General features: G+C 48.7%; 1 protein-coding gene across 2 annotated transcripts; it reads left to right on the forward strand.

Annotated features, from left to right (window-relative positions):
* The first annotated feature begins 11 nt into the window (after positions 1-11).
* Positions 12-9,711, forward strand: TEX52 (testis expressed 52). Of its 2 annotated transcripts, XR_008552290.1 has the most exons (4): positions 12-139; positions 1,031-1,581; positions 4,652-5,164; positions 9,684-9,711. XR_008552290.1 is itself a non-coding variant. In XM_037515347.2 (3 exons), the coding sequence occupies exons 1-3, from the start codon at positions 68-70 to the stop codon at positions 4,935-4,937; spliced, it is 909 nt and encodes a 302-aa protein (XP_037371244.1). In that variant the 5' UTR covers positions 12-67; the 3' UTR covers positions 4,938-5,169. The 2 variants fall into 2 exon arrangements, 1 of the variants encoding a protein (XP_037371244.1); XM_037515347.2 differs by lacking the exon at positions 9,684-9,711 and having other exon boundaries at positions 4,652-5,169.
* Positions 9,712-13,348: the final 3,637 nt, after the last annotated feature.

The following is a 13,348-nucleotide window of genomic DNA, read 5'->3' on the forward strand; positions in this document are numbered from 1 at the left end:
AACAATGCTGCCTGGAAAGCCTTCACCACAAAGCTGTCCCTCCTGGCAAACAGACCCAGGAAGCAGGATGGCCAGTAACCTACTAAGAACACCCCGAGGATGGAGTAGCCCATCCCAGGACAGAAAACCCTTCCTGCAGGTAGGGGGTGGAGTCTCATCTCCTAAAGTACCTTTTTGCCCATGCTGGGCTGGGGGCTGTCCCCTGGGTGGGCAGCAGTCCTCCTGGCCACTGTCTTCCTCTCAGGTCTGTGATACTGTGAACATGGCGAGGAGAGGCCTAGTTAGAACCACATCTCCCAGGCCCACCCCAATGGTCTTGCAGGAATGACTTAGGGGGCGGGTCCAAGAAACAGGTGGGAGCTGGGAATCAGAAAAGTCCTAGGGGCGAGAGGAGGGAAAGGCAGACAAGCCTTTCCAGACAAGACAGGCTCTGCTGCTCTCACTGCCTTGCGGGAGTGACCCCCACTAGTCTCGCTTTTGGCATCTCTGACATGGGGACCGTAATAATACTCGCTCACATGGGCTTCAGGGTTCACTGACACCTGGATAGGTAGCAAATACTGGCTACTGTTTACTGCATAGGGATGGGGTGCTAGAAAGGGAAGCCACCAACATTCTAGATGCTTTCTTATATTTTAACAAGAGGTGAGGGGAACACACCAGTGACAGAAAGGAGCCATAAGACTTTCCTTCTATACTCTGCTCAGGAAGGGGCCTCTCCCCTCCCACCTTCCTTAGCCTGCTGTGCCTGTAAGGAACATGGGGGCACCAGAATGGGCAGGAGGGAGGAGGGTGGGAAATCAAAACCAATCCATGATTGATGGAAAGAGAAGAAAAGCCGAGAAACCCATGAGGATAGTAGAGTAGCCATAACTTCTGGGGCAGGACAGGAACGGGAGGGATCCCCTGCCAGGCACCAGTGTTGGCGGGAGACCCTTGCATCAGGAGAGGCTGGCAGCATGTTCTCTGCCTGCTCCCAGGAAGGAGAGGCAGAATGCTGTGCCCCAGGTTCCTTTTGTCTCTCCCCCAGATGGTCCATTCCCATGAGTCCCAGCCGACCAACCAAACGTGGGCTCAGCGTGAGTTCCTGCTCCCCAATGAATCCTGGGAGCTGCCTGGCTTCACCACGCAACGCTACCACCATTTGGCCCTGAAGCCACCACCCCGCACAAAAACTAAGTCCAAGGTGCATCAGCAAGTCCTCTCCCCTTGCAAGGACGCAAGCCAGCACACCTGGGGCTTCCACACGTGGCTCGACGTGGGGCGAATGCCCCCCACCTTTCCCACCCGGCCGGACGAGCCCTATGATAGCAATGTCTGGCGCTGGCTGACAGACCCCAACGCCCATCGGCGCCTCCCAGCAGAACCTCCCGTCCCCCCTCCCTCCCTGCTGGGCCCAAATAGCTTTCTGGCCTTCATCCACTCTACTCCTATCTTCTTGGACGTGAATAGGAAGAAGCAGGTCATTTGTAAGACCATGAAGGAGCTGAGGGAGGTGGAGAAACTCAAGCTGAGGAGTGAAGCAAGGGCACCCCCCCTCGATATCAATGGCAACATCCTGCCCCCAAAGAACTTCAAGAAGTAAGAGGAACCCCTTCCTTAGGGAGCTCACCCAACCTACCCATGTTTGGCTGGCCCCTCCCCCTCCCCGATTTCTCTTTAGGATGGCCGCCCTTCCCACCTCTGGGTCATCTGAAACCAAACTCTTTTTCCGTAAGGAGCTTGAGGGAAGGGATGGAGACAAGGTGAGGACAGGCAGGCAGGGCTTCCTTAGAGAACTGCACTTGTATGTGTACAACTGGACTTACCGCCTGCTGGGTGATGGGAAGACAGAAAGGGCATCAATCCCTGAGCTCAAGTTGCTCACGAGAGGCCCTGCATTCATGCATGCGTGACAAGACAGTTGTCAGTGCAAAAGCACACGCGCCAAGTGCCCAGAGACTGGGCTGAAGGATGTCGACTGTTAGTGGAAATCGCTAAGACCTGGAGGCAGAGGCTTGGGTTAAAGTCCAGACGGTTTTATTTGGACAAATTGCATAGTTTTTCCAGACTCACTTCCATCATTGATAAAATGGGGGTGGTAAATATCATGCCTGCCTCAACGGGTAAAGATAAAGTGGATTCACGAACAGATGAAAGCATTACCTGCACAAAAAAATAGACACAATGACAGAAATCCAGAAGAGGGAGGGAATGCTGTGAGCTGGAGCATTCTCCCAGGATGGCTACATGAGAAAACTGGATGAAGGCTGGAAGGAGGAAAGGTCTCAGGCAGTGCTGACTGAAGGGGAAGAGGCAGGACTGGGAAAGGAACTGAGAACCCACAGGTCCCCCTCCCTGCCCAGCAGGAACCCCCAGGTATCTCCACACCCTTTGCAAACCAGGCACTGGGCATGAAAGGTAGAATGTCTCAAACTCCAATTCCAAAGACATATTAGCAGGAACACTGAGGAGTTGGAGAGGGAAGCTGTGGAGATTTTTTTTTTTTTAAGATTTATTTATGCATGCATGCAAGAACTAGGGCACAGGCCAGAAGGGTGGGGGGTGAGAGGATTCACTAGAGATAAAACAGGGAGCAGAACAGGCAGATCAACTGAAATACACTGCTGAGGGGAGCAGCAGGCGAGACAGGAGAGGTCTGCTGCGCCATGTGGGTAGCTCCCTGGCCGGGGATTGAACTCGTGCTACAGTGGCTGCGGATACCTTCATAGGTTGCGTCCTAACCCTTTGTGCCACCAGGGAGGCCCGTGTGGAGATTTTTAATCTTTAAAATATGTATACCAACAGCTGGTGATTGTGAGAGATTATCCAGGACCTCGGCTTCTCTCTGCTGGCCTTGCATGAAGGTGATTGACTGCTAATATGTGCAAACGCTGGGCATACAAAGGTGAATAAGACTTAGATCATGCCTCAAAAAAAAAAGTCAGTTGAATGTGTTGGATGTTGTTCTAATCACTTTAACTGTATTATTTAATCTTTCTACTGCAATCTGATTAGAGACGATTATCATCAAACATTTCACAGACGGGGCATCTGAAATACAAACAGGTCAAGGATCTTGCCCAAATTCTCATGGCCACTCAGTGGCAGAGCTGAGATTTGAACCCAGGGAGTGAAGCTTCAGAGCTGCCTTCTTAACCACTATGCTCTACTTCCCCTCTTTTACAACTAGACATGTCCACAGCTATTTTTAATATAATATGATGTTCTAGAAAGGAAGTATAAGAAAAATGCAATTATAAAAAGAGCTTAGCACAGTACTTGGCATACAGTAAAACATGAAGGGGTGGAGACCAAAGCAGGAACCTCTGGAGTCAAGAAGACCTTCAGATTCAGCCGGCTCCACCACACACTTCCTCTACAACCATGACTTTCTGAAAATCATCTGGGCCTCACTTTCCTCAAGTATGCATTGGTTCTGTGCCTGTTACTTTGCAGGGTAGTTAGATGATGAGAAGGCAAGGAGCTTGGCTTAGCGAGAGGGCCCTATGAACTGTTGCTATGAGGACGGGGTCTCCATGGGAGTAGGATCCTCCTTTGACTTGTTTGCTACTGTAAGTCCCTTCCCTGGAGCCAGGAGGGAATAAGGCTTGCTACTCACGGAGCAGGTGGTGTTTGAGCTGGACCTTGAAGGATGCATAGACGTTCACCAGCTGGGAACAAGGAAGAGTAGCAAGAAGAAAGGCCAGTTGGGTTCTGATGAGCAGCTCTCTGAAGGGCTGAAAGCAATTGTTCAAATGACTCTAAATGAGTTAGAGAGCAGGTTCTGAGCATGAGAGACTCAGAGGACTTCAGACAGGTAAGAAAATGTCTAAGCTTCAAGATGCTCATCATCTTGCTGAGGAAAAGAACATTTATGTACAAACCCTGCCATTCTCAGTTCCGGTAGTAGTAGAAACACCAGGGTCTCTCTTTAAAAATGTTGGAAAAAGAGTTGAGATTTTGAGCTCCACCTGGGAGAATCTAACTTAATTGACCCAGGGGACAACCTGGGCAACAGGTATTTTTACAGAGCTCCCCAGGGTGATTCCAATGTGCAGCCAAGCCTGAGAACCTCTGTTGTCAACAAAAAACAGCCAAAGGGCTGTCTGTTGAAACAGATGCCAAGGAGTCAAACCAGAGGGTTTTTGCCTCCATACCGCCATGGTTTAAAAAGTCAATTTCCTACTGTTGAATCTAATACTACAGGCTGTAGAAGAGGGAACCAGCAGCCCAGGTGGCAGGTGGCAGCAGGTAGGAGCGGGAGGGGCTCCTGGACACCACCGCATTCACTGGCGATGAGAAGGAGCTTTTGTACCGAATTCACTCTTGGACGCACAGATGCTGCATTGGTGAAGGAGGTGGGCTTAAAGAAGTTAGGGTCTGGATAATGGTATTTATTAGATGCCATACGCCAAAAGGATGAAAGACTGGCCATCTCAACGACTTCACTTCATCAACCTAATGCCAACATACACAGAGGGTACAGACCACTTAGCATAGAGCAGGATCCAATGAAGAGGAGCTGGGGAAAGCCCCCCCGCCCTCCAACAGCCTGAGGGCTCCTAACCTGTGGAAGGCAGCACTACATTTTCCCTCTCACCCTTCTGCCCTGCCTGGGTCTCTCCTTTGACCTCTCTCTCTGTTTTCTCCACGCCCTTTTCCCCAACAGGTACCAGCACTTTTCAGCTGGGGGAAGGTTCGAACCCCGTGGCCTCCAGCTCATGCCCAACCCACTTCCCAATGATTTAGCCAAGGGTTGGCCCTGCCCGAACCCTCTGCCTCATTACCAGGAGAAGGTGCAAAAGCTAGCCCTCTTGCCCAGCGCGCCCCTGAGCCGGGACCTTGTGAACAATTACCAAAGCCTGCTACAGGATCGGGTTGCCCTGCCCCTCTACTCTCTCTCCAAGGCAAAATTTTTCATAAGGATGAGCAAGAGAAGACCTGGATACACGTAGAAGAGCCTCCAGGCGGGTAGGGAGCACAGTGGGCACAGAGACCTCAGGCTCCTCTGTGCTCCTCCAAGGCCTGCCCCTTCAGCAAGAAGATTTGGGGTGGCTAAAAGATGCGAGGCAGAACAGAGCCTCACCATGCCCCCAACCTCCAGCCACTTCTGTACCCCAGGCTCCTGGAGACATTCCTGAAACTAAATTGTTATGTCTTCCTCGGAGGATTCTCATAACAGGTGGGGAGACTGGGGGATGAGGTAGGGAGAGTTGGGAGAGTGAGGTGTCTAGTTCCCAGAGACAAAATGAGGAGTAGGGGGGAAGAAGGGGTATGTGGCTGGGGGTGGGGAGGGGAAAGAGGCCCTGTAAGAAATGTGGATAATTAGAAATTACCTCCATGTCCGTAACCCAATGCAAAGGATCAGGGGTACAAGCAGCTTCACAAGCTGTAATAGCCTTTGTTCCACCTCTCCCTGGGTCATTTGATGTCTAGACAAAGACTGGAACTGCAACTCTGTTGGATGGCAGATCCCCACATAGGGTTTGGGGGAGCAGTGGTCAGGGCAGGGCCAGGAGGATGGCAAATCAGGTCACAGGAAGGCTGACCAGGCCTCAGCAGAGGGACAAGAGTAGACCAAAGTAGAGGTTCAAGGTACAAATCAGAACTCTCTCCCCAGAGACTGAGCCTGTGCTGCCATTGACCCCAGATATCTTGGCTTTTGGGATGGGGTGGGGGAGAGGCTGCAGAGACAAGCAGCTAAAGTAGAGGCAGGTGAAGCACATTGGTCAGAAAGCTGCTGACCCCTCTGGAGAGGAGATGGGGTGGAGGAGGGCCTGGAAGAGGCCTGATTGGGAGTGGTGGAGGCCTGATTGGGTGGACAGGGGGCCACCTCACCTCCTCCTACCCCCGTCTCACACTGCCAAGTTGGTGATCTTCCCCTACTGGGCTTCTCTTGGCCTTCTGCCCCTGCCCTCTGTACCCACTCTTATCAAGCCTGCAGGCACCTGGGCATCAAGACCCCACCAGGGTTCATTTAACCACTAAGCAGCCATGTTACCCTTACACAAGTCATCGTGCCCTCAGGCATTCAGTTCTCTCATATTCAAACAGAATAAACAAAGTAAGCCCAGCACCCACAAAGTGTCTGGCATGTGTCAGTCCTCCATAAATGAAGCTGCCAACTGTTATTCATAGAATAAAAATAATGAATTGATGGAATATTATTCAGTCATGATAAGGAATGAAGTAGTGATTCATGCTCCCACAGGGATGAACCTTGAACACAAAATGCTGAGCGAAAGAAGCCAGACATATATGATTCCACTTATATGAAATGTCTAGAATAGGCAGATCCACAGAGGTGCAAAATGCATTGGTGGTTGCCAGGTGCAGGGACAGGGAGAGTGGGGCCTGACAGCTTAAAGGAGGTGAGGTTTTGCTTGGTGTGATGAAAATATTTTGGAGCTAGATAGAAAGGGGTGGGGTGAAACATCATGAATGAATGAAATGCCACTGGATTGTGTAGTTTAAAGTGGTAAATTTTCTGTTATGTGAATTTTCTCTCCATTAAAAAAAATCATAATAGTCATAAGTAGAGTATTTCCAAATTTCCTTCCAGTTCCAAATCTACAATTCTGTTAAATAGTCTTCCTCGACACCTCTCCCCGTATCTGTGGGGGTATGTGTGTGGTAGCCGGGGAAGGGTAGGGGAGACAGAGCAAAAGGACAAATGGGCATTTCCTGAGTGTGGGGGAGGGGTGCCAGGGCTCTGGGTATGGCCTCTTCTTTCCACTGTGGATTAAGGGTGGCTGGAAAGCAGGAGGTCCCTTTACCTAGAACTGTGGCTCGTCAGAGGTGGGCAACCCATTAGGAAACAAGTTGTGTCTCCCCAGTGTTGTTGTTTTTTTTTTAAAGATTTATTTATTTTTTTACTTACACAATAGCTGGGGTACAGGCCAGAGGCACGGGAGGGTAAGAGGATTCACCAGAGACAGAGTGGGGAGCAGAACAGGCAGACAGACCGAAAGCACTGCTGAGGGGAGCAGCTGGCAAGACAGGAGAGGTCTGCTGCGCCATGTGGGTAGCTCCCTGGCCGGCCAGGAATCGAACCCGCGCTGCAGAGACTGCAGACAGCTTCACAGCGCTGCGCTCAACCCGCTATGCCACCGGGGAGGCCCATCCTCAGTGTTTCTATGGGTAAACCAAGACCCCTGGAGGGGCTTTGTTGTGCCAGGCCAAAAATTCAGGCCATCTCCCCACCCCCCTTGCAGGTAGAATGGGAGGTACTAGCTGAGAGCTCTGCCAGGACCCATGTTGTCATCAGTTTCTCTACTGCCATGAAGCCCAGGTTGGGGTGCGGCAGCGGGGAGGAAGGTCAATGGGATTCTTCAGAGAAAGTCTCCTGCTCTCTGGCCTAGAGTGAGGGGCGAGCAGAGAGGCAAGTTGCACTTACACAGACCCCTGCCTGGCAGAACCAGACCACAGAGGCTGCTAGCCTCGCTACAGGAGTCCCACCTTCCTGCTCTGCCGTCTGGAGAGCCCCCTCTTCTCTGCTGGCAGGGGACCTAGCGGCTCCTCTTGTCCTCTGGCCACCAGAGATTCGGGAGTGAGTCTCCTGCAATTCCTGAATCCAGCAGACAAGAAACTGTATGTGGGACAAGACAGTGACCGCCTGCGTCTGGAGACTCTTCTAAGGCGACGCCCTCGCGCAGGCTGTCAGCATGAGCACCCCCATGCTCTCACACACACTGATGAACATGGGGTTCTCAGAAAGCCTTTGGTGGGAGAAATGGGGACCCCTGTCACCTGGACCTGCTATATAGTATTCCACCATGTGACTATACCACATTTAGGAAATTTACGTTATTTTCCCCCTCTGAAGCATTTATATTAATGTGCATTCCATCAGCAAGGTATGGGGACAGGTGTCACTTCCTCTCCAAATCAGGGTATCAGACTTTTTAAAGCCTTGGTCATCTGTCATCAGATTTTTCTTTCTAGCCTTTCATCTTCACCATCATTAAGATGCATTGATAAAGCACCTGCTTCTGTGTGTTGAACATTCTCAGACTGAGTACCCCACCTGAGCCCTGCTCCCTAAGGGTGCAGTCTGATCCAGACACCATGATTACTAAGAGGGGATCTGAGAGGGAGGCAAAGATAGACACCCTCCTTCCACAGACCCAGAACATGGGGTTCTAGAAGACCTGTGCTCTGTCTAAGACCCCCTGCTTCTTGGACACTGATGAATGTCACTGCAAGAGGCCTTTGGTCACTTCTGGGCCCACACCTCCGCTTCCACAGGCACCCTCTCCCTAAGCCCAGTCTTCATCTCAGGAGCTGGGTTGCTGGAGTAGTTCCTGAGTTGCTGGGTCTGAGGAATGGTGGGGGGTTGGTCGGTGAGTGCTGGAAGCTGTGGAGGCAGCCCCCCCCCCCAACTCCCCGCCTCCACACACACAGGGAAGATAGAGGGCCAGTCACATTGCCAGTGATGAACTTCAGTTTTCCTCTGATGGTCTGCCAAGGTTGCCCATCTAATCACCATACCCCCCAAAACCCCACTGCTGCTCCCTGAGAAGGCAAATCAGAGCCAGGATCACCTTCCCCAGCTGCCTCAAACTCACCTCCCACTCTCCCTAGGAACGCCTGGCTTATCATTTCTGCCCATTGCTGACTCACTTGCTCCAAGTCCTTTGTCTTTGAGCTTCTCCTCCGCCCGAGTCCTCTCCTCAGTCGTGCTGTCCACTGAGTCACATACATTTATTCTGTGACTATTCACATAGTTGCCTGTGTCATGTTAGGAGCAAGTCAACACGCTCTCGGTGGGCCCCGGCACAGAACTTCACAAATGCCCCTGTGCTCACGCTGCTGCTCTGGTCATGATCCAAGGTCAAGCTTTTTTTTTTTTTTTTAAAGATTTGTTTATTTATGCTTACAAGAGCTGGGGTACAAGCCAGAGATGCATGTGGGGGGTGAGAGGATTCACCAGAGACAGAGTGGGGAACAGAACAGGCAGACTGACCGAAGTACACTACTGAGGGGAGCAGCAGGTGAGACAGGAGAGGTCTGACTCACCATGTGGGTTCTCCCTGGCTGGCCAGGGATTGAACTCGTGCTGCAGAGGCTGCAGATTGCTTCATAGTGTGGTGCTTAACCCTTGCACCACCAGGGAGGCCCCCCCAAGGTCAAGCTTTGCTATGCAATTTCCCTTAGACCACCATCACCTTCACAGGGTACATTGACATGCTTCCTGCAAAATAGTTGGTGACATCTTTAGCACTAAAATCACTAGAAAGTGGGGGTGATACCCGGGGTGCCAGGAGAGGCCCAGAGTTTAAGCAAAGAGGAAGAAAAAACTGCAGGGAAATAGAAGTAGGAGAGAAAGCAGGTAAACAAAAGGGGGAGGAAGAGAAATGCTGAAACCAGTGAAAGGTGAAATGGCTGTCTCTGCTAGAACTCAGAGGCCCAGATATCAGATAGATTTTCTGAGGGCACCCGCAGGATCAAGGTGGGGGTACAGAGCCCTAGGGATGAGAGGGACTGGCATATATGCCGCATATGTACAAGGGAAGAATAAAGAGGGGTCTGAGTGACTGCCGATGGCATCAGCTGGATTCTGCAACTAAAAATATCAGGTGAGGTGCTCAACTGGCTATTCTAGTGTCTTGTCCCCTGAGTGGTCGGGATAGGAATGTTATATTTCTCCTGGATCCTTTGGAGTCTTGCCTAACAATCCATCCATAAATTTTGTATAACAGAGAGAAGTGGGGAGAAAACGTACCCTGCCCTTATAAAGCCTAGGATCTAGTAAGAAGATGGACAAATACGCCAGTATAACACAGTGTGAGAAATAGAGGAAGAGATATTTGATCTAATGGGACTATGAGAACAAAGACGAGTGGCATTTAAGTTCAAGAACATGTGTGTATACAGTTCCCAAATGACAGTAAACATTTACTCAGCACTTGCTATGTGTCAGGAAATGTCTTGAAAGCTTTTCGTGAATCAACCTATTAATTCTCACGACACAGTGAGCTAGGTCCCAATATGACCTTCATTTTAGAGATGAATAGAGTCAGAGTGAGTTTTTGACTATTTTGTATTCTGCCATTCATTTTTCCCCCCAAAGATTTATTTATTTATGAATAAATAAAGAACTGGCATGCAGGCCAGAGGTGCAGGAAGGTAAGAGGATTCACCAGAGACAGAGAGGGGAGCAGAACAGGCAGATTGACTGAAAATCACTGCTGAGGGGAGCAGCGGGAGAGACAGGAAAGGTCTGCTGCACCATGTGGGTAGCTCCCTGGCAGGCCGGGGATGGAATTCATGCTGCAGAGGCTTCTGGATAACTTCATAGTGCTGTGCTTAACCCCTCGCGCCACTAGGGAGGCCCCCGCCTTTCATTTTAACTTCATGGCAACTCTACAAATTACATATTATTTTAACTTTATAGATAAGGAAATAGATCCCAATGGATTAAGCACTTCACCCAAAGTCCACCAGTTAGTAATGACCGAGTTGAGAATACTTGACCAAGCAGATCTGAGTTCAAGTCTGTGCTTAGTCTGCTTTCATGCATACAGACAAACACTGGACCTTTTTGTGCCTTGGGTTTACCATCCATAAAACAGAAGAAAGTCATCCTCATGTCAAACATAAAGGTCTGATATTTGAAAGACCTATTCTTTTGGGGTAGAGGTTGGGAGTGATAAATTTCAAAACTGGCACAGGGTTTCCCGGACCCGTGTTGGGAAGGAAAATGATGGAAAATAGTTTCATTCCTGTCTTCAGAGATCTAACAGGGCCAGAGGAGAAAGCCTGAAATAGAACTGGCTGCCCTTAACCTTGCAGGGACCTCAGGGAGCTGTTTATCTAGCTCTGAATACCCATCGATGAAGAATATTCTGGGAATTTCCTTATGTGGCAGGGTATTTGACTGGATGACTTCACTGGGTCAAGTGAGTTCTCCTTCCCTTCCCTACCAGCAGAGATAAGGATTGGCACTATTTAAAGTGCCAATTTAAAGAATTTCCTGAGTGTCTCAGGGGGTGCTGGTGCTCTGGGAATGGCCCTTTCTTCCCACTGTGGATTAGAAATGATGGTGGAAAGTATAATGTCCCTCTACCTAGGATCCTAACATATCCAAGGTGCACAGGCCAATAGAGAATAAGTTAACTCCCCTTAGTGTTTCCATTTAAAGGCATGAAAGTTTATCATAAGGAAGGTGGGAACGAGCTAAGCTCCATCTCGGCTGAAATTTGGACAAGAGGGTAGGGATTCTGCATATAGCTACAGGGATTTAGGCTAGACATAAAGAAGGACTTCCTGACATACTTGAGAGATATTGGAGAAGACTAGATCAGTTCAGAGGAAATGAGCAATGAGTCTGTTTAGACCAGTGTGTCCAACAGAAATATAATGGAGTCATATATATAACTTTGAGATATTTAGTTGCCACATTAAAAAAGTAACAAGAGACCGTTGAAGTCGATTTTTCTAATGCATTTTATTAAATAAGTCCAAAATAGTCTCAATACAAAATCAATCAGTCTAAAAACAATTCATATTTCCCTGTTTTTCATATAATTTTCAAAATCCAGTGTGTATTTCGTGCTCACAGAGTATCTCAATTCAGACTAGCTCAAATGCTCAATAACCATATGTGGATAGTAGCTACCATATTGTCAGCACAAGGTCTAGAATTGCTCATGATTTTCTGACACCCAATGACAAATACAAGGTATAGCCTGTTTTTGTCTAAAGAAAGTTCTTTAGAAGACCTGAGGGCCTCTAAAGAAAAGGTCAAGAAAATCTTACCTTTTTGAGTCCTTCTTAGCCTTCATCATCACTAGAAATGAAAAGACTCACTGCCATGCACCCACTCAGCAGCGATCTGTACTTCTTTCAGTAGGGACACCTCTAACTCCCCAAGGCCTGTCAGATTAAGACTTTGGTAGGGGGCCTCCCTGGTAGTGCAAGGGGTTAAGCACAGCAATATGAAGCTATCTGCAGCCACTGCAGCATGAGTTCGATCCTCGACCAGGGAGGTGACCCACATGGTGCAGAGACCTCTCCTGGTTCACCTGCTGCTCCCCTCAGCAGTGTATTTCAGTCAGTCTGCCTGTTCTGTTCCCCACTCTATCTCTGGTGAATCCTCTCACCCCCTGCACCTCTGGCCTATACTCCAGTTTTTGTATGCATAAATAAACAAATCTTAAAAAAAAAAAAAAAAGATACTGAAGAATTCCACACCAAGGAATGAATTTCTAAGAAGCCTTTCAGCATTGCAGCCCACCCAGCCTCTTACTGTGCAGGTCCCTCACTGGCCTGTCACTGAGTACAGTTAGTCCTACAAAACAACCATAGGAACCCAGCACAAAATGTCAGCTGATACTCTTCCACCTCCATCTCAGGCAGATGCATGGTAGTAATAGAAGTTAAGGCATAGAGTGAGCTGGAATATTCCACTAAAACCAAATCTAAATGAAGCCAGGGTTTGCACAGACAGTTTGATAAATGGAATCATGCTGCAGTTTGGTTTTCATTTAATTTTAGTCTCCATCAGTATTCTCCTTTTAGCATAATGGAAACTGAGCAGGAATTGGGAGATAGAACATAACAGTTTGATTTCTGATGCTGCTATAGGGTAAGTGAATCTTGGGAGCTTTCTAAGTCTCAGTGCCTAGTTTCTTGGTGCTGCCATCATAAAGTACCACCTACTGGGTGGCTTAAACAACAGAACTTTATTGTCTCGGAGTTCTAGAGGTTAAAAGCCCAAAATTAAGAGGTTAAAAGCCCTTGTCAGTTCCTTCCAAGGGCCAAGGAAGGATCTTTTCTATGACTCGCCTAGCTCCTGCTGGTTTGTTGGCCATCTTTGGCACTCCTTGACTTATAGATACATCCTCTCATTCTCATGTCATTCTTCCTGCATGCATCTCTGTGTCCAAATCCTTTCTTCAATAAGCACACATAATTAGGTTCCACCCTACCAACCTCATCATAATTTGGTTGTCTTTATAAAGATCTCTCCAAACAAGGCCACCTTCTGAGGGCATAAAGTGCTAGGCGCTTAACACATGTATCTGGAGGGACACAATTCAACCCATAATTCTTAGTTAACTTCCTCATCTGTAAATGGAGATCATAATATAATTCATTCTCATATAATGATAGTGCCTACAAGGGGCTTGGTCCATAGAAGACCAGTGGCTATCTGGTTTATCTGAATATGCATGTGCCTTAGTGGTGTCTGGATCAGACGGCACCTCTAGGGAGCAGGGCTCAGGTGGGGTACTCAGTCTGAATGTTCAACACACAGAAGCAGGTGCTTTATCAATGCATCTTAATGATGGTGAAGATAAAAAGCTAGAAAGAAAAATCTGATGACAGATGACCAGGGCTATAAAAAGTCTGATACCCTGAT

Source organism: Talpa occidentalis, unplaced genomic scaffold (assembly GCF_014898055.3).
Source record: "Talpa occidentalis isolate TD23 unplaced genomic scaffold, MPIMG_talOcc4v2.1 talOcc4.16, whole genome shotgun sequence".
NCBI lineage: Eukaryota > Metazoa > Chordata > Mammalia > Eulipotyphla > Talpidae > Talpa > Talpa occidentalis.

Bases quoted from the DNA above. Each gene is read 5' to 3' on its own strand.
- TEX52 (XM_037515347.2), top strand. From the start codon at position 68: ATGGCCAGTAACCTACTAAGAACACCCCGAGGATGGAGTAGCCCATCC. The intron at 140-1,030 runs GTAGGGGGTGGA...TCTCTCCCCCAG, and splicing joins ACAGAAAACCCTTCCTGCAG to ATGGTCCATTCCCATGAGTC. The intron at 1,582-4,651 runs GTAAGAGGAACC...TTTCCCCAACAG, and splicing joins CCCCCAAAGAACTTCAAGAA to GTACCAGCACTTTTCAGCTG.